The sequence below is a fragment of the Neomonachus schauinslandi genome, chromosome 6, assembly GCF_002201575.2.
Source record: "Neomonachus schauinslandi chromosome 6, ASM220157v2, whole genome shotgun sequence".
Lineage (NCBI taxonomy): Eukaryota > Metazoa > Chordata > Mammalia > Carnivora > Phocidae > Neomonachus > Neomonachus schauinslandi.
The window spans coordinates 15,144,054-15,163,465 of record NC_058408.1 but is presented as its reverse complement, the minus strand read 5'-3'; the positions used below and the strand labels follow the sequence as shown (position 1 = coordinate 15,163,465).

Below are 19,412 nucleotides of genomic sequence, written 5' to 3'. Positions count from 1 at the left end.
TAAAACTTGCTTACCTGCTGCTAATGTCTGTCCTGTTCCTGACGCACTGGTTACACAACCAATTGAGTTGCAGAGAGAAATAGTAAAGTTGTATATCCTATAAGGTTTTAGTTCTTTTACAATGTAAGACAGTTCTTGGGATTTAGCAGTGTACAACACCTTCAAGGCAAAAAAAAAAAAAAAAAATCAGATAATAGATAAACAGTGTGAGAAATATAACCTTGGCAGTCAAGAATCCATGAATCCAATCATGTTCTATGAATTCAGACAGAGGAATTATTGCCAACCACTATGAGGAAAGGGATTTTTTTGAAGAGTCTCAACAAGCTAGGATTTAATTGATAATTGTACAATCACACTGTTTTATGAGGTAATAATCCAGTTCCTGAGTGGATAAATGAGGAAACCAAGTTATTGCCTCATAAAGCAGCATGGTGGTATGGTTATTGTCACCAATGGTAGAGATAAAGGATGGTGACATTGTCATTGTTATCATGAAAAAGTCCAAATAAAACCATGGGGCTTGGCCAAAACTAACCCCACGTAGTAATGCCCACACGTTATTTGATGGAGCCAGTACAGAAAAATGTCACTATGTTAAATCAATTCCATCATTTTCTTGAAAGAAAAAAAAAAAAACCACAAGAGAAAAAGGAAAACAAGTAAACACATTACTGAGCATCCACATGAGGTCAATTCTCAATTATCTTTCTTATACAAATAAGCATATGCAGATTAGATCAAACAGTTACATTTTTTGAAATATTGTCTTTATCACACAATTTCAAATGAAAATAGCAGATTTGAGCAAAGGAGACTGAGAGGAACTCCATAGTCCATAAACAAATAATTAAACGACTATCACTGAGCATTGGTCCCATCATTACAACTAGAAATGATCAAAAGCAACCACATAAGTTTACTTAGTTTATAGATACAAAAAGCACTGGAAATTATATTCAGAAAAAAAAGTCATTAAAACAAAGAGTATGACACCAAGCATTAGTATAAAACTTTTTTTCTAAGGGATGTTGGTATACATTCATATCAAATAATCTTCCATAAATATAAATGCAGGTAACGGTAAAGGTTAGTAACATTTGAAGTAATTGTCTAGATATTTTCACTGTAGAAGTAAGATAAAATTCATTTGGAATATTTGCCTGGGTATTGACTTTAAAATTTCATGAACTAAATGAGTAGTTCTAGAAAGCAGTGTGAATAGAATATAAACAATATCATATATAAAACAATTTTCAGAAATAAAGTAATTTCAAAGATTCTAAAAATCTAGGAATAATTTAAAACTTTGGTACTATTTCCTCACAATTACATTTAGAAATCAGAAAAACATCAAACACCAGATTATAAATCCTTTATGTTTCTAATTCTAAAGTTTTTATTGAGGGATTGAGGATATAAAATTTTCTGTTCTGTGCAATGTGATTTAAGATTTTCTAAGAAAAGTAAAACATTGAAATGAGTAAAATTTACTGGATATTGCTATACAATTTATCCCATTTAGAACAATCCTGGTAGGATTAATGTAGACTTTTAGAAAATGGAATTGTTCTCCAGATAAAATATAATAAAGTGTTTCTTATTTTAAGGAAAATGTGGTAAAAATATACAGTGGAATATTATGCAGTCATAAAAAGGGTTGAGATCATGCCATTTATGACAACATGGATGGACCTGGAGGATCTTATGCTAAGTAAAGACAAACTGATAAAGACAAATACCATAGGATTTCACTCATATATGGAATCTAAAAAACAAAACACATGAATAAACAAACAAACAAAAAGCAAAATCAGACCTGCAAATATGGAGAACAAACCGACGGTTGCCAGAGGGAAGGTGTGGAGAGGATGGACAAAATAGGTGAAGGACAGTGGGAAACACAGGCTTCCCAGTTATGGAATCAATAAGTCATGGGAATAAAAAGGCACAGCATAGGGAATATGATTAATGTTACTGTAACAGCATTGTGTGGTGACAGATGGGAGCTACATTTATGGTGAACATAGCATAACATATACAGAAGTTAAATCACTATGTTGTACACCTGAAACTAATTTAATATTGTATCAACTATACTCAAATTTTTTTTAAAAAATTTAAAAATGAAGTATTTCCTATTTCATTTAGGATGTTGCATCATTTTTTGAGCAAACTATTCTGTGGAGCAAGAATACAAGATTAAATATAACAAGAAATAGAAAATGTAGATTAATACTAATTTTGATGGACTTTTACTTCTCTACAGATAGTTGTTATAAATTACATGATTTTATTTTTTTTATTATTTTTTTTTAAAGATTTTATTTATTCACTTGAGACACAGAGATACAGAGAGAGAGAGAGAGAGCATGAGCAGTGGGAGAGGCAGAGGGAGAGGAAGAAGCAGACTCCCCGCTGAGTCAGGAGCCCGATGTGGGACTCGATCCCAGGACCCCGGGATCATGACCTGAGCCGAAGGCAGACGCTTAACCATCTGAGCCACCCAGGCGCCCATAAATTACATGATTTTAAAAAGACATTTACCTTAAAGCTTGGGGCACACAAAATAATCACGCAGATAAACTTTGTCTTTACCATATATATAGTCATTTTATAAGACTTAAAGGACCAATTTAATTGAAAATTTTCTTTGGGATAAATCTTTAAGGAAGTGGAGAGAATTCTGTAGAAGCTTGAAATCCTACGCTGATAATATCACCACTTCTATATATTTCCTTGCCACATTCTTAGTCAATGTTTCTGTAACAATTATTTACAGTAGGCTTTCCCTAGAAATTTTGGCTACTTTTTTACCAAGCTTATAACAAGACACACTCAGGCCAGTGTGGATACAAATTTAATTATTGAGAAGGGGAAGATTTTGACTTTGCCACTCTTGATTTCACTTTCTTGAATATATGATTAGGTAGGTAGATATTTGTAGGGAGAGAAAGCGTAAGAGAATAAAGTGGCATATCTATATCCTTATTTCAACTCAGCCACAAAGAAAGACTTTTCAACAAAAAAGATGCATATACATAATTTTTGTCACTAATAAAAAAGAAATATTTTCCTGCTCCACTGATTGATAAAATTATCTTTTTAAAAGTTTAATGTAGTCCTATCCCATTAATAATAATCACTAGTAGGACGTAATATTTGTCAAGCACTTGAAACTCCACAAAACTCATGTAGATAAGCAGAAATTGTTTTCCTATTTTACAGATGAGTAAAACCTGAAGTGCATATATGTGTGGATGGCTAGCAATTGGCAGAAGTGGAATATGAACAAACAAGTTGACTTCTAAGGCTATATTTTTAGGAACTATGTTTTTTTCTTATTTTTGTTTCTTAGACTAGAATACCATACTGCAAGTAATAGTTGCTTTGAAGCTGTGTTTTACGGAGAAAGAATAGTTTACAAAGCAAAAGCATAGCAAAAACAACAAAACAACAATGATAAATACGGTATAACATTAAGGACCAAACAAAGCAGTTACAGCTGTAAATTTACCTTAAATTTTATGATACACTGGATTGGTAGACTAAATCATTTCAGTTATAAGATATGTGTAAGGTTACCTCTGTGTTTATCACCTGAGACAGAGGTAAATTAGTCAGCACTTATTTCCAGACTAATGAAAAAGTAAAACAAGGAATCATAAATTATTTATTGGTTCTTCTTCTAGCTTTGTGTTGTAAACATGCTCTGTCCGCCGAAAAGGCTCAGAAATATTGGCAAACCTATTGGGAATGGGTTGAAGACGGTCTCTCAAAAATCCTTGTTTGCCTAGTACCTCAGAAAGTGATCTTATTTGGAAACTGGGTCTTTGCAGATATAATTAATTAAACCATCATGGATTTAAGCTGGGTCTTAAGTACAAGGATATATTTATAGAAGAAAGGAGAGGGATACACAGATACAAAGGGACAGCAACACAGAGAAGAAGGCCATGTGAAGACAGGCAGAGACTGGAGTTATGCTGCCACAAACCAAGGAACGCAAGGAGCTACCAGAAGCTGAAAGAGGCAAGGAAGGAATCTCCTGGACAGCCTTCAGAGGGAAAATGGCCCTGCCAACACTTTGATTTCAGACTCTGGCCCTCCATTAAAAAAATAAATTTCTGTTGTTTTACATCATTTAGTTTGTGGTTAATTTGTTATTGCAGTCCCAGGAAACTAATACAGTGGGGTACAAAGGTCTGGCTCCTTGACTTCTTTAGGACAACCTGATAGGGTCATTTCAGCTCCAGAACCCACAGGATCAGCTTAGACCCTTTCGTTACTGCATCACAATTCAGCTTCTTATTCTGCTCAACACTGCAACTCTTACTACTTTCCGTGTGTTGTTTCTGAGAGCACTCCCCAGTCAACATGTACTCAACCCTCTCCACAGCATCTGTTTCCCAGAGAACCCGACCTAAGTGACAGCAGGAGTGCCCTAGGAAGGAGACTCTAAAATGATATTTTGGAGTTGGATCACCAACCAGCTGGCTGCCAAAGAGAACCTCATCACAGGTAGTGGGCAGAGTACTGATGGCCCCTAGCATACACTAGTGGTGCAATTCTTAAACTCGCTGGTGGTGAACTGGATGATTTGCCAGTAGAAGGAAGTTCACTGGTTTGGTGGAACTGGAAATTATATGGACTACTTTGGGGAATGTAGTAATTATTAGGACTGTGGAATCAAGTAGCTCTTGCTGGGTGCTATTAATGCATTGAAGAAAGACAAGATCTGAAGGTCATCAATTCAAGGCAAACTGTGAAAACTGCCTTGGCAGTATTGGTTCTCCAAATTAATAACATCCTATTAAATGAATCAGAGAAGCAAGACATGGCAGATATACAGAGGTCTTGGTAAGTATTATATGCTCCAAAGAATGAGAGATCAAGTTTTTTAAAATTAAGGGTCTGCCACATCTAAAATTTTTAGGGGTCCAGGAGCCTAAGACATGCTAGGACATCCCTTCCAAAGTAAAGGTCAAATTATTGCATCTTGCCCTTACCACTAGGAGGAAAGAAACAGAATGTCTGGCAGGCCTTCTTACATTCTGAAGAGAGTATATTCCACATCTGGGAATACTATTCTGACCAAGTTACTGAATACTATGGAGTACTGCCAGCTCTGAGTGTGCCCTAGGGCTGGAGAGGATTCTTCAGCAGGTCAAGGCTGTGTTGCAAGCAGCCAAGCAACTTGGGACATAAAGCCTATCAGATCCTGTGGTATGTGAGACATTTATGGCAAGCCCTCAGTAAGAGAGTCACAAGGTACACTCACGGGATGTGGAGCAAGGTCATATCACACAATGGAAATTAAACACCATCTGCTAGACAGTCCCTAGCATGCTAGTGGGCTTTGGTCAAAGCAGAGAATCTGACTATCAACATCAAATGGTCATGTAGCCAGAGCTACCCCTCATGAGCTGAGTTCTGTCAGACAGGCTATGTCTTAAGGCCAAGTTGGTCCAACAGAAATTCATCGTAAAATGGAAGGGGATATCTGGTAACAGGCATAAGCAGAGCCAGGAATAATATGCTGTGCAAGCAGGTTCTCTGGACCCCCATGTCATCTACCATTTGTACACTGATGGCTCAATCTCATCTCATACCTATGACTTCTTGGACGTTCCTCAAGAGCTGACAGAGTAGAAAAATGTGGTTGGGCTGTCTTAGTACATGGTTGCGAGTCAAAAATGGGGGATGGATGCTCTATAACCCCATTCAAGAATGGCCCTAAAAACCAGCAGTAAGAAGAAATCTGCTCAATGGGCAGAACTTCAGGCAGTGCACCTGGCCATCCATTTTGTGTGGAAAAGGAAGAGTCCAAAGGCAGAACACATCTGAACTATATGGCAGTGACCTGAATGTATTGGTCATGGGCATGGAAAAAAAAAAAAGCCTGGAAGATCAGGAACCAGGAAGTGTGGGAAAGAAGAATGTGGATAGGCCCATGGGAGAGATGCTTATGTGTGAGGATCTCTTTATATCGTGCTAATGCCCACCAAAGAGCGTCTTCCTCAAAAGAGGTGCTAAACAGCCAAGTACACAGAGTGACTTGTCCAGTTAACATCAGCCACCTCTGTCACTGGCCACCCTCATGCTGGTAAGATAGGCTAAGGGAGTACATTGACCACACCATAAATTAGAGGGAAACAAGAGTCTCTCCCCTTCCAGGATTATTATATACATATCAAATGACTTAGCCCATGTACACAATAAAGCCTTTATAAGTTAGCTATGATTATTATTCTCATTACTAGAAGGCAATATGTCACTGTATATCCCAAACCTTGACCACGTTAACCTTTGCTATAAGCTGTGATAAAACCATTCCTCAGAACTCTCTTCTCTTAGGAAACAGAAATATGCAAAATGTCCATAGAAGACATTACTTATATTTCCAAAAGAATTAACACAATATAAATACCAACTGACTGTGGGTTGGTTGAATACATTACTGTATGCCCAAATAACATGACAATGCACAGCTACTGAAAGTCAGCTCCTTACAAGATATTTAAGGATAGATGTTAAGTGTAGAAAGCATATTTTATTAAACAAAATCATACCTATTTTGTTTTAATACATGTTTTTGTTAGAAAAATAAGTGATAGAAATATACAGTGCCTTGTATGCATGGTTTTATATTAAGAAACAAACACCACAGGTAAGGAATATATAAGGGAGAATTTGGTCATAGAGTTCTGCAAAATCAGAAAATGTCAAAAAGAAGACAATTCAATTCTAAAATACTAATACCTGTGACAACGCAGCCGGAAGAGATTGCTGAGGTGACTGTTCAGAAACCATATTGATCTTATACCCCACAACTTCTCCTCTTGTTACATTCTCTGCTGGCTTCTCCCAGGACACATTGAGGGAGTGCGGTGAGAGCGGGAAGACGGAAGGAGGGGTCATGAATGCAGGCACTGTCAATGATGATAACACAAGCAGACAATGAATGCTGTACCTCCAGGTTTCCAGATGGAATTCATACACCTATTCTAGTTTCTCACATAACCCTGTTCCTTACATAATCCGATTTCTAAACATCAAAGGATATACTGGTACTTAGAAAAGCTACTTGCCTTTTGTTGTTGTTGTTGTTGTTCTCTGCAAGGATGTTCTCCACCCTTATATTCCCAGCAAAGATATTTTCCATTTACAAAAGAAACATCATTTAAGAATTTGCTTATGTTCACCAAGATAACTAGTAGATTATTTGGGGTTGGAAACCACAGGTCTTATGAAGCATTTGAAAGGAGAAGTCATCAAAATGGAATCTTAGTCCGCAAAGTCCAGAACAATGCAGAGTGACATATTGGATTTCTGATGTACAGATGTATTTCACTGAGCCACACTGATAGAGCTTGGAGAATATTACTCCTCAGAAAGAGGTAAATCTAAAATGTTCTAAATAACCCCAAAGAAATGTTTAAAGTTTTCAATAAATCTTGATTGAAATGTTCACAGTACATACACGTATACATTCTCCCCCTGCCATCCTTGAGATCTTAATATGGATTTTAAATGTGCTAACCAAAGGTGTATTATCAAAGGACCTCATCACACGTTCAGTAGCCAGTGACCCATAAGATTATGAGGGTCCAGTATTGCAGTTTCACCCATTACTTTTCATTTCTGACCTTGATTTTCCCCTTCCAGAATGCCATGGCTCATCACTTGTGCTGTCATGGCACTATTATTTGTCCAAGACGGCTGGTAGTCATTAAGAGATGCTCAAGCACAATGCACATTTTATTCATGAAATGATTCCCTTGGACATCAACCTAAAGCTACCCTTATCCTCCCACAGTCCTAAAAGATCCAATTTAAATCAGGACTTAGGTTTCTTTGAATATCCATAGATTCAAAGCAGAACAAAAAGTGTCTTTTTTTGGTTAAAGGCTCATGATATTTGAAGTGTTTTGAATGTAAAGAGTGAGGGGGGGTTAAAAATATCTCACTTGCTGTAGTGAAGATATCTTAAGAAAATTAAAAATTTTACTCTCCTTCCTTACCATATTGCCAACTGCTTATAAGCACACTTGTGAATTACAGATATTGATATCCAGGATTCTATCATTAGGTATCATCTAGTACCTACACTATTTGCTTTGGAGAGAGAAATAAAAACAAAATGAGATTTGTGAAATTGGTACAGTTATCTCTTTCATTAAACATAAACTGTGCTGAATTTGGAGCAAGATAGGACATACGGCCAACCCACTTCAGGAATGGAAACCAATTACTATTATTGGCAAACATTCCCCAAAGACTGTAACTATAGTTATTTTTCCCCCTTGAAGTAATAGCTCAAGCATTTTTTTTCCCCTAAAACTTATTGCAAGTGCTTTGTGACCTTGAGATATTTACATAACCAACTGATATGTTAAATTTTTCCTTGGCCTATATAAATTTATAATTGCTTTTCGAAAGGTACTTTAGTTCTGTTGACTTTCACTTGGGGCAGTATTTTCATCTGGGAATCTTCAAAGTAGAGTTCAAAGCATTTTTCTTCACCTGATTCTCCCGTTCTTTCTGAAGTCCAGGCAGAAGACACACTGCCAGCCATGTTCACAGCTAAGACTCGAAACTCATACTTGGTGTATGGTTCCAAGGCAGTGATGGTTGTGGCTGTTTGAGGAGGTTTTAATGCATTTTCGTTAGCTGATTCTGCAAGTGGGTGAGGACTGAGCCAGCCACTGCTCTGAAAAACTCGACTTTCTGCTGATGTGGTTTCTCCATCAGATTTCATTCTTCTCATGTAGAGTTCATATCTTATAATTATTCCTAGAAAAGTGAACCAGGAGGACTCATCAGGCAGACAGACAGTTTTGGGGGTGGGGCGGGGTTAGGCCGGTTAAAAAGTACCAGCTTTGCATTATTCTTCTGACTAGATTACCTGTCCATTTCTTCAGTAATCTAGATGATGGGACTTATAAAACACAACAAACTGACGGACAGATGAATGTATGAAATACTGCTGAAAATCATATTCATGGGAAAAACAAATCAAAAGGGAATGCATAAACACAAAATAGTTTTAACTTATTACAGGTAAATTCAATCCCTTTCAGAATGAATGATCATAATTTGTACTAAGAATTGCATTGGGGGGGGCAGATTTGATCATTGCACCTCCAATTTATATACTTTCAAATATGGGTATTTTATTATTTGTTTAACACAAGCCCTGTTTATATAAATACTAGAATATTAAACTTGATTTCTACCTAGTCTTCTTAAATAACTTTAAAAGTCTAAGAGAAAAGGTTTTACCATCGTACGTACATGATATTAATTACTAAAAATCTATGAATTTGTGTCTGGCCTATATAACCAAGGGTTCAATTGTATGAAGACAAAAAATTAACTTAATGGAGTCAGCTAGCCTATATACATATTTTTTGTATTATTTTATATCCTTTCCTTGCTTAAAAGAGAAAATTTACTGCTTATGGGTGCCCTAACTTGTGACACAGTCAAATATAATGCATTTCATAAGTGAGTTTCAAATTAGAAACATCATTTTTGTTGTGACAGATGTCATTAAGAGCAAAGATAATATTAGCCTTTTAAGGGGCAATTTAAATGAATGGAATTTGTTATTAGATTAAAGAAATATACTTGTTCTACTAACCAGTACAAATAGTATCTGATATCTTTAAAAATTCTCAATTATTATATCGTACAGTTACAAAAATGCATACAGTTGCCAGATTCTTATTGCACAATTCCAAATGCCTAGATTCTCATTCCTGTTTTACTCAAGAAAGGGAAATCTAAGCCCTGAATTCTTACCATTTGGTTCAATTGGGGGAGACCATTCTACATGAAGTTCTGTGGAACCGATCTGCTGCACCTCAGGTGGACCCAGCCTTCGGGGAGGTGCCTGGGCTGTGATCACCGTAAGGGGTGAGCTGTGTAAACAGCCCCCACTAGTACACGCCTGTACAGAAAAATGGTACTTGGTGAATGGAACCAGATTCCAGATGGTAGCAGAGGTTTCATGACCTTCATAAGGAACACACGGCTGATTGCCACTTGAAGGAGCACAAGACAAAATATATTTTTCTATAGGCCCAGAATGATTTGAAGGTGCAGTCCAGGCAAGTGTCACGGAGTCTGAGCTAATAGGAAGGATATAATTTAAGCTCAAGTTTCCTTCTGGGACCCCTGGTTTCGTCTTATAAATGACAGACGCACTCCTTGTTGAACCATGCACACTGGCCGTCTCGATGTAATAGGAATAGGAAGTATATGGTGACAGGTCAGTATCTAAGAAGTACTGAATATCTGAAATTAAAAGAAGAAAAGAGTTACATTTCACAAATTGGTAAGGAATCCTTTCTAATTGTTTTCCTATTTATATAACTTAATCACATAAACTATACAATCTGCTCTTGAATAAGAGAATGGTTCATATATTTAAAACTGAAAACGAATTCTGATTGTTTTTACTGTGCAGTATAACATAAGAAAAGTGCCTCTTGTCACGAAAACTATTTAGAAGGGTTTTTTTTTTTTTAAGATTTTATCTATTTATTTGACAGAGAGAGAGAGACAGCGAGACAGGGAACACAAGCAGGGGGAGTGGGAAAGGGAGAAGCAGGCTCTCCGCTGAGCAGGGAGCCGGATGTGGGGCTCGATCCCAGGACCCTGGGACCACGACCTGAGCCGAAGGCAGGCACTTAACGATTGAGCCACCCAGGCGCCCCTAGAAGGTTGTTTAAACTCTTGTTCTTTCTATAATATAGTTGCCTTTTTTACAGAAGATATAAGAGAAATTCCTGGCAGTTCTCTGAAACAGAAATAGCAGTCTCTTCTATGTAACCTGTTTGCTTGTTAAACAGTATTGCACTGGACCAAGGGTTGTCCAACTGCAGTCACAAGCTACATTTGTCACCTGGCCAATGTCTTGACTGGAACCTCTCCTGAGTTTCCGACCCGCAGAGACTGTGAAATTATAAATGTTTGTTGTTGTTTTAAACTGCAAAATTTTGGAGACATTTGTTATCATCAGTGGAGAATTGACACAGGAGAAGTCTGGGTTTTTTTAAAGGATTAAAAAGCTAGGGAGTGGACATGGTTAGGCACGTGCCTGGAGCTTCCTGTTCTCTAAGGGGACAGGACATGTATTGCAGGACTGTGACCTTACAATGGCCCACCTGGCCAAGGAGAGCTATTTACAGGTTCCAGTTTCACTGTCACAAACAGGCAGTGAAGAGCAGGGCTGAAACTGAGAGGCAATAAACCTATAGCGTATACTAGCATACGTTAAAATATATTTTATGAGACCTTGGCCCTTAATCCAATTTTGGGGGAACGTTTCATCAGGAAGCATATAAAAGTATGGATGTGTTATTTATAATAGGAAATGTTGAAGTAAGTTAAAGCGGAATTTAATGGGTTACAATATTTTAATATTACTATGATACATTAATAGAATCCCAATATCACATAATTATTTAAAAACATAGTGGTGAAGGCCATGTAGCACATGTGTACTTGAGTATTATTATGAAAAATAAACTGGGAGTATATACTATTCCAGAAATTTTCCAAAGTGAACTTAGTCATCATACTAGAATGCTGCAGTTGTGAGGCTTAAAAAAAAAAAAAAATTATTTTAAGCTTCCTTAATGGGATATAACATTTTTATAAGAAAAAGATCTATACCAAAAACAAAATCACTTAGACAAATTATTGCCCAAACACAGCAAGAGATTCCTCTTTGGAGATGCTAATAGTAATAACTATATGCACTGATTAATTTCTTTTTTAAAAGATTTTACTTACTTATTTGAGAGAGAGAGGGAGAGAGAGAGGGCAGTCACGAGCAGGGGGAAGGGCAGAGGGAGAGGGAGAAGCAGTCTTCCCGCTGAGCCGGGAGCCCCATGTGGGGCTGGATTCCAGGACCCTGGGATCATGACCTGAACTGAAGTCAGACGCTTAACCAACTGAGCCACCCAGGCACCCCTGCACTGATTAATTTATTTCCAAGTATGCTTAGTATCAAATAACAAAAATGTATTCCCATTGATATCTAATTCTTATTTCCCATATTAGTGAAATTTTCTATTATAAAATCAAACCAGGAAACAGTTACCTTCTGAGAACCTAAGTAATCTGGGAAAATCCAGATTCATATTCTCCTAATCCCTGACCTTTCCTGCAATCCAAAACTGAAATGGTTTCAGGGCAGAGGAGAGTTGGTATTCAGTTTTTTAAAAATATACTGAGCATGCTTAAGTGAGGTAGGAGTGGGAGAATATTATGAGATTTCAGATTTTCCTGGATGTAGAAGAAAGAAAACTAGCCATAATCTCCCATTAGTATCATGTATATAGATACAGATAGATATAGATATATAGATACACACACATATGTTAGTATATATAATATACATACATATATATATATATGTATATATATCCCTTAACACAACCCTTCTCACATTGTATTTTAATAGTTTGATGAATTGTCTTTCCTTGACACTAGACTTATCACCCTGGAAAGCCAGGACCAACCATGTTCTCCTTACTCGCCACCGTATTGGTAGCACAGAGTAGAAGCTCAATAAAAATTTGTTGAATCAAGCAGTAAAGCTGATACATAAAATTTACTATGCCTCTTTAAAAAAGTGATATCCTCCACTAGAAAGATTTGATGAATGACATTTACTATGCTTCTTTGGAAAAAGTGATATCCTCCATTGGAAAAATTTGCTTTTGATATATTCATAGTAGTTGCTAAGTAGTTTCATTCTATCAATTATTCAAAGGACTACTACATTGGTTTTCAATGTATTACCTGAACATCATACTTGTTGCTCATAACAGAGTATTGTGATCATAATTAAACAATAAGGGAAATTGCCTATCTATAATAGCTAGGGTGTAGTTACTATTACATACATTTCTGGCATATAATAGTAAATTCAATAAATACTTATTAAGTTAAAGTTTTCTGTATTCCACATGAGACAGTTTAAAATATTTAAAACATTTGAAAAAATCATTGAAGGTTTGCAAACTGGTGGAAAATATTCTATTTAACGTGTCAAAAGCCAAACCTAAAAGGTAAAAATATCAGTGCTTAATAGTCAAAGAGAATGGCACATGCTTAAACTGGAAGTTGGAAGATACATAACCTGATGATAATTAAGAGAAGTTCAGTACGTACTTGATGCTTGTAGCATTTGAGAAATGGAATATAATCCTGATAGATCAAAATCTACAAGAGGAGTCTATTTAGTAAGTAATTAGAGTAATTATAGAATTGAGATGGCAGCATATATTTGGTTAAAAACACTGTATAAACAACATATAGTATGAACTAAATAAAAGTAATTGAAAGTGTGTAAATAGAATTCCCCTTAATTTTATCATAACAACAACAAAATGACTTGGGTTAAAAGAACTTATCTAGAGGTCATACTCCTAAGTTAGGATAAGAATTATCTCTATCTTTAACTCTGAGCTTGGAAAAATTGTTCTCCTACCACAAACTTCTTTTTTTTTTTTTTAAGATTTTATTTATTTATTTGACAGGGAGAGAGAGCACAAGCAGGGGGAGCAGTAAGCAGAGGGAGAGGGAGAAGCAGGCTTCCCGCTGAATAGGGAGCCCCATGCAGGGCTCTATCCCAGGACCCCGGGATCACGAGCTGAGCTGAAGGCAGACGCTTAACCAACTGAACCATCCAGGCACCCCCTACCACAAACTTCTGCACATTCAGGACAACATTCAAAATTCTTGCCTCAGCGCTAATTCATGATCTTGGCTGGTACCCACTATGGTTTGCAGTATTTCCCTAATATACCACCCATGAAAGCTACCTGGACCTGCTGAGCTTTGCTGAATGTACCTTATTTTCTTATACACCTTCCCTTCATGCTGTTCACATACAATTTCTTCCAGGAAAATCGTTCTTCCTTCACTGCAATACCTGGCTAATCTAGGTCACACATCACCTCCTTATTGTGAAACTTTCAATGATTCTCAGTCTCCTCTCTGCCGCCACAGGCATGGCTTCCTCTCCCCCTCCCAGTACTTTCCTAATACTCTAAGTCTACTCTAACTCAACATTTAATATATATTATAATTTTTTCTTTTTATCTCCCCTCTCAATAACAAGAACTGCTCCCTCCATCTTTGTGTTTCTAGTGACTCATACAGTTCCTGATCTGGAGTAAACACTGAATAAAATTTTACTGAATAAATGTTCCAGAGGGGAGGGGGGGGATGGGTTAGCCTGGTGATGGGTATTAAAGAGGGCATGTACTGAATGGAGTACTGGGTGTTATATGCAAACAATGAATCATGGAACACTACATCAAAAACTAATGATTTAATGTATGTTGATTAACATGACATAATAAAAAAAAAAGAAAAGAATTTTACTGAATAAATGAAGGAATGACTTTTCCATATATATCTGATTGATTTTTCTAGGAAAGAATATTAAGGGCTTTATAGAAACAGTTGCTTGTCCTCAACTCTTCTAGTTTTTTTTTTTTCCTTATCCCTTCCCTTTATTTACTGTTTGCTTCTCTCAGAAAAGCTGAAACATCTTACCACTTGTTACATCGATCCCTTGATGTAGCATAGAGTAACAAATGATAATGATATTAAAGGTAGAAATGAAGTCCCAGGGTTCACTAAGATGTATCATCATCTAAAACTCTAAACTATGTTAACGTCTTTAGGCTATGCAAGCAATGGTCATGTGTAGAAGTATTCATCCTCTAGCTTCTCTGATAGGATTTTTTTAGAGTAAACATGTAAGGACTATTTCTCTACTCATGGCTTCCCATGAATTTGGGGAGAAAAGGGGGAAACAGAGCATGCTCAGATCAGCCCATTGATTTATTTTTCTCTTCTAATCTGTCTTCATGCAGGAGAGAGGGTCTAATCTCCAATCTGACTTTTATCAGTAATAAAGATGACTTTTATTTTTCATGTCCATCTTACTGACTCTTAGGTTTAGTTCTCTTTTAGTTCCAAACTCAAGTAGGAAAACATAATATGATTTATTGGCCACTCCCTAAAACTACAACACTATCAAATGAGTGCTATTTCCTATGATAACTGTTCTCTTCACACCCATCATATGGAAAACACCTGTGGGCAAACCAGATTGGAGCTACAGGGGAGATAATATTAGGCGCTGATTATGTATAATTCCCAGTGCGCTTATTTGACCTCTATACTTTTCTCTCCTATTTTTGAAAGCTAGTTATGTACAAGCTTATGAGGATGTAAATTTTGCTTATTTTTAAGAAGTTTATTATTCAGAAACTTTAAAATTATTCCACCATTACCTCTGTACTATTACTAGTAACAAATACTTTGCAAACTTTAAAGATGATAATACACCAGTGTGTCATGATCTTAGGTTGAAACCATTGTCCTGATGGTACATCAGGCAAGCTAGGAAAAGTTATTATTCTAACAAGGAATTCTATAACGGTCTCAACCAAATGATCAACTTTCTCAGAAGACAACACTATTAATTTTCTGTGAAAAGTTCAATGATTCTCCACCTATAATTCCAAATGCCTTTATTTAACCCCAAGATTTGTGTTCATCCGACTGAATGTAAGTTCTGTTTCCTTTTCATATTACACATGCTATCCACACACTGGAAATAGAGTAATAAACATGAGGGTATTATTAGAATGATACAAAGTTCTGACAGCATTAACCAATTATTCTTACTGTTCAAATGCCATGATGCAGATAATTTTCACATCATTAATTATAGTGATTGTCAAGAAATGCCAAGAGTGGCATTTTTTAATGAAAAATAAGGTTTTAGGAAATAATACCTCGTTTAATAGGATTATATAAATGTCTGATTAGTGAATGAGTACACATTATTTATGTAAGAAACTGTTATTTGGATTCTATATTAGTGCAATCATGAATAAGAGCCAGAGCATTATATTCTCATGTAATGGTCTATAAAGTAGATCACAATATGTTACTATGGAAAACATGCCACTGGAATTGAAGGGTATAATTGAAGTTTAATTTTATTATTGAATTAAGCTGAATGGAAAATGGGGTGACCCTAATTCATAATTTCAGAAATAATCCAACCAGTGGTACAGTCATCTTCAAAATCACTCCAATATTTTTATAACTCTCTCTTCCCCTATCACAAAAGTTTAAGTTTCAGGACACCTGGATCATGCTGATATTTGGAAGAAAATAAACATTCTAGTAGCAGGTTTTTAGGATGCTTTGCCAACATGGCAGATGTAGACAGATGTTCATTTCCCTTTGCAATCTGCACCATGAAGTTCAGAGTTGCCATTAACTTCAAAGAAGAGCTGGAATACTGGAGAAACATTTAGAGTTAACAGAAAGTGGACACCATAATGTAGGTGCATGTCAGTCAGAATTAGGTACAAAATGTAACCTACTCTACTACATGCAAAATAGAAATGTATGCTCTGCAAAAGTTTTAAATCCAATCACTACGTTAAAACAAGGCATCTCCCTAACCATTTTGAGGAAGATTATGGAACTTCAGTGCCTCTACAGAACTTTATACACTCTTCTAACTAATTAAGTAAGTTAAACTGGAATTTGGAAAATGGGTATTAAACAAAGAGAACAAAATGGAAACTTGAATTAGAATCACTATTCCAATGTTTTTAAACTAATTTCTTAAACTAGCTTGTAGCTAAACATGACTAGAGGCAAATATCAGATAAGATAGAGCTGGAAGGATGTAAACATTTCTCTTTCTTCATTCTGACTTTAGGAAAACTATCTAAAACATCTGAGTAAGTATTTTTTTTTAAAGACAATAGGTCCCCATAGTTTGATTTCTATAAGCTTCTTTAAAATCTTTTTTTTTTTTTAAAGATTTTATTTATTTATTTGAGAGAGAGAGTGAGAGAGAGAAAGAGCACAAGAGGGGGGAGCGGGAGAGGGAGAAGCAGACTCCCTGCCGAGCAGGGAGCCCGATGCGGGACTTGATCCCGGGACTCCAGGATCATGACCTGAGCCGAAGGCAGTCGCTTAACCAACTGAGCCACCCAGGCGCCCCTAAAATCTTCTTGAAAGTTATAGATGCAAAGATAGTCTTCATGGTTTTTCATATCCTTTCTCTTTCAATTTAAGTTCATATTATATTCTATCTCTGTGGAAATGGCAGTGTGTGCATAAAATTACATTATTTTCATGAAGGTTAGTACTCCGATTCCACTTTTTAAAAGTCCATTTTTAACCTAAGAACTTTAAAAGCTGAACCCATGTAATAGAAATATTTGATAAATTTTCTGTAACCTTTATGCTCAGAGAAAACTATAGTTCAGTTTGTTGTAAGTCTTCCAATATTTCTACATATTTTTTAATTTAATATAACAGATTATTTATAATATTTTTATTATGTTATACAATGTGTCATGGACATTTCCATTCATGAACATGTAAACTAAAATATAATTTTATAGGTAATCACATCCTACAATTCACTTACCAATGTATCAGGATCCTATTATGTCATCTATCAAAATTTATTGAAAGATCTTTGAATATCTGAATGTTATGCAATATTTTGCTATTACAAATAGTGTAGGCTGGAACATATTTTGTGCCCACTTATGACTGTTCATTTAAGATAAATTTCCTAAAGGAAATTTGCTGAGTCAAATGGTATACAAAAGGACATAGTTTTTCATACATTTTAACAGTCTATCCTGCATGAAAAGTTGTGCCAATGAACTTACACAGACAGTCCAGCAGTTTATGTAAGTTCTAACTGCTCCACATCCTCATCAATGCTGGCTGAATAGGGTAATTTTTTTTTTCATCTTTGAGAATTTGATAAGCATTAGGGACTATCAAATAAGAAGCATCCCATTTTTATTGCATTGTTTTGATTACAAGGAGACTGCTAGTGAGACTCGTAATTCTGTCTCTGCTTGATATACTCTCTGCTAGATACAGGAAACCACAACAACATTTATCCTCAGTGTCAAAGAACTTAACTAATATATCAATTCTCAGAATATTATATCTTTCTATCACCAAACCTTTAAACTTACTGTATGGGTATTGATCTTCAGTTGTATAGATTTCAGAACTGTCCCTGAATAAACTGTAAGTAAGCCAGTGGGCATTTGGAGAATCAGGTGGACTCCAGGACAGATTGATAGCAGAAGAACTTTGAACTTGTCCTCTGGGTGGAGGTTGTTGGGACGGAGCTAAATTACAATAGAGAGAGCATTTATTAGCAAAGGCAATCAATAAGCACACAAGTAAGCTGAAGTACGATATCCAGCAAAGAGGTCTCTCTGATTCAGGATTACTTTATCAAGAAGACATATGGTTTACCAAGACATTAATAAACAGAAGGTATACATCATGAGTTCTCTAAAACAAAGCTTTTTATCTATAAGCATAAAACAATTTTGTAGGTCAATGCAGCTGTCATAAACATAGTTGGGGAGTGGACCACAAAAGTTTACACTAAGCACTTCTTTTTTTTCTTCTTCTTCTTCTTTTCTTCTTCTTCTTCTTTCTTCTTCTTCTTCTTCTTCTCCTTCTCCTTCTTCTTTTCTTTTCTTTTTTTTTGAGAAAGTATCCAAGGATACATAACACTTATTTTCTACTTAATTATTTTAAAAGTTAACATAAATAAGTTATGTTGAAACTTGAAATTTAAGTAACATAATTTTGGGATTTTGAAAAAGAAATTTTCCATTACACTAAGCACAATGCCTCATCTTGCTTCACAGAGCACAGTGTAAAATAAAGAATAATAGTTGGCGATACAAATACCCATGGATTTCATGGATATTAAACAGTCCAAATATTAACAAGAAATAATTTGAATGTACTATGTGGATATACCCACACTTGTTAGAGGTGCAATGATTTTTAGAAGTAATATGATTGCTTCCATGAGGCACATAAGAGCATTCATCTCACTATTTTAGTGATATTTTATATAATGTAAGTACATACTATGAAAACATCATCTCTTCTCACTGCATATTTCCCTCAGTCTCCCTCTTTTCCTTCATTCCTCACGACCCCCCCCTCCCTGCCAGAATACATAAAGGTAAAGGAGAAAAAAATGTCTAACTATTTAAGGACAATCAGCCACCAGTTTATTAATTACCTTCTGGCTTAAGAAAATTCATAATCCTCCATCCGTTTAGAGAAGTACATCCTACTCAGAGTTCTTCATTAAATAACATATCAAAGGTTTCTGTGTTACTTTACTTTAAAAAACATTAATATTTTTGTTTTTGTTTTGTTTTTCTTTTTAAAGGTTTTTTTATTTATTCATTCAAGACACAGAGATACAGAGAGAGAGAGAGAGAGAATATGAGCAGGGGGAGAAGCAGAGGGAGGGGGAGAAGCAGAGGGAGGGGGAGAAGCAG

At 35.9% G+C, this 19,412-nt stretch overlaps 1 protein-coding gene across 1 annotated transcript in view; it reads right to left on the bottom strand.

The window, feature by feature from the left end:
* Positions 1-19,412, bottom strand: part of USH2A (usherin) — a 710,400-nt gene that overhangs the window by 505,508 nt on the left and 185,480 nt on the right. The window contains exons 15-19 of the mRNA XM_021698433.1: positions 18,069-18,227; positions 9,808-10,302; positions 8,527-8,796; positions 6,763-6,932; positions 15-159 (exon numbers count right to left, since the gene is read on the bottom strand). Coding sequence (XP_021554108.1) covers positions 15-159; positions 6,763-6,932; positions 8,527-8,796; positions 9,808-10,302; positions 18,069-18,227 — 1,239 coding nt within the window. The remainder of the gene's footprint in view (positions 1-14; positions 160-6,762; positions 6,933-8,526; positions 8,797-9,807; positions 10,303-18,068; positions 18,228-19,412) is intronic.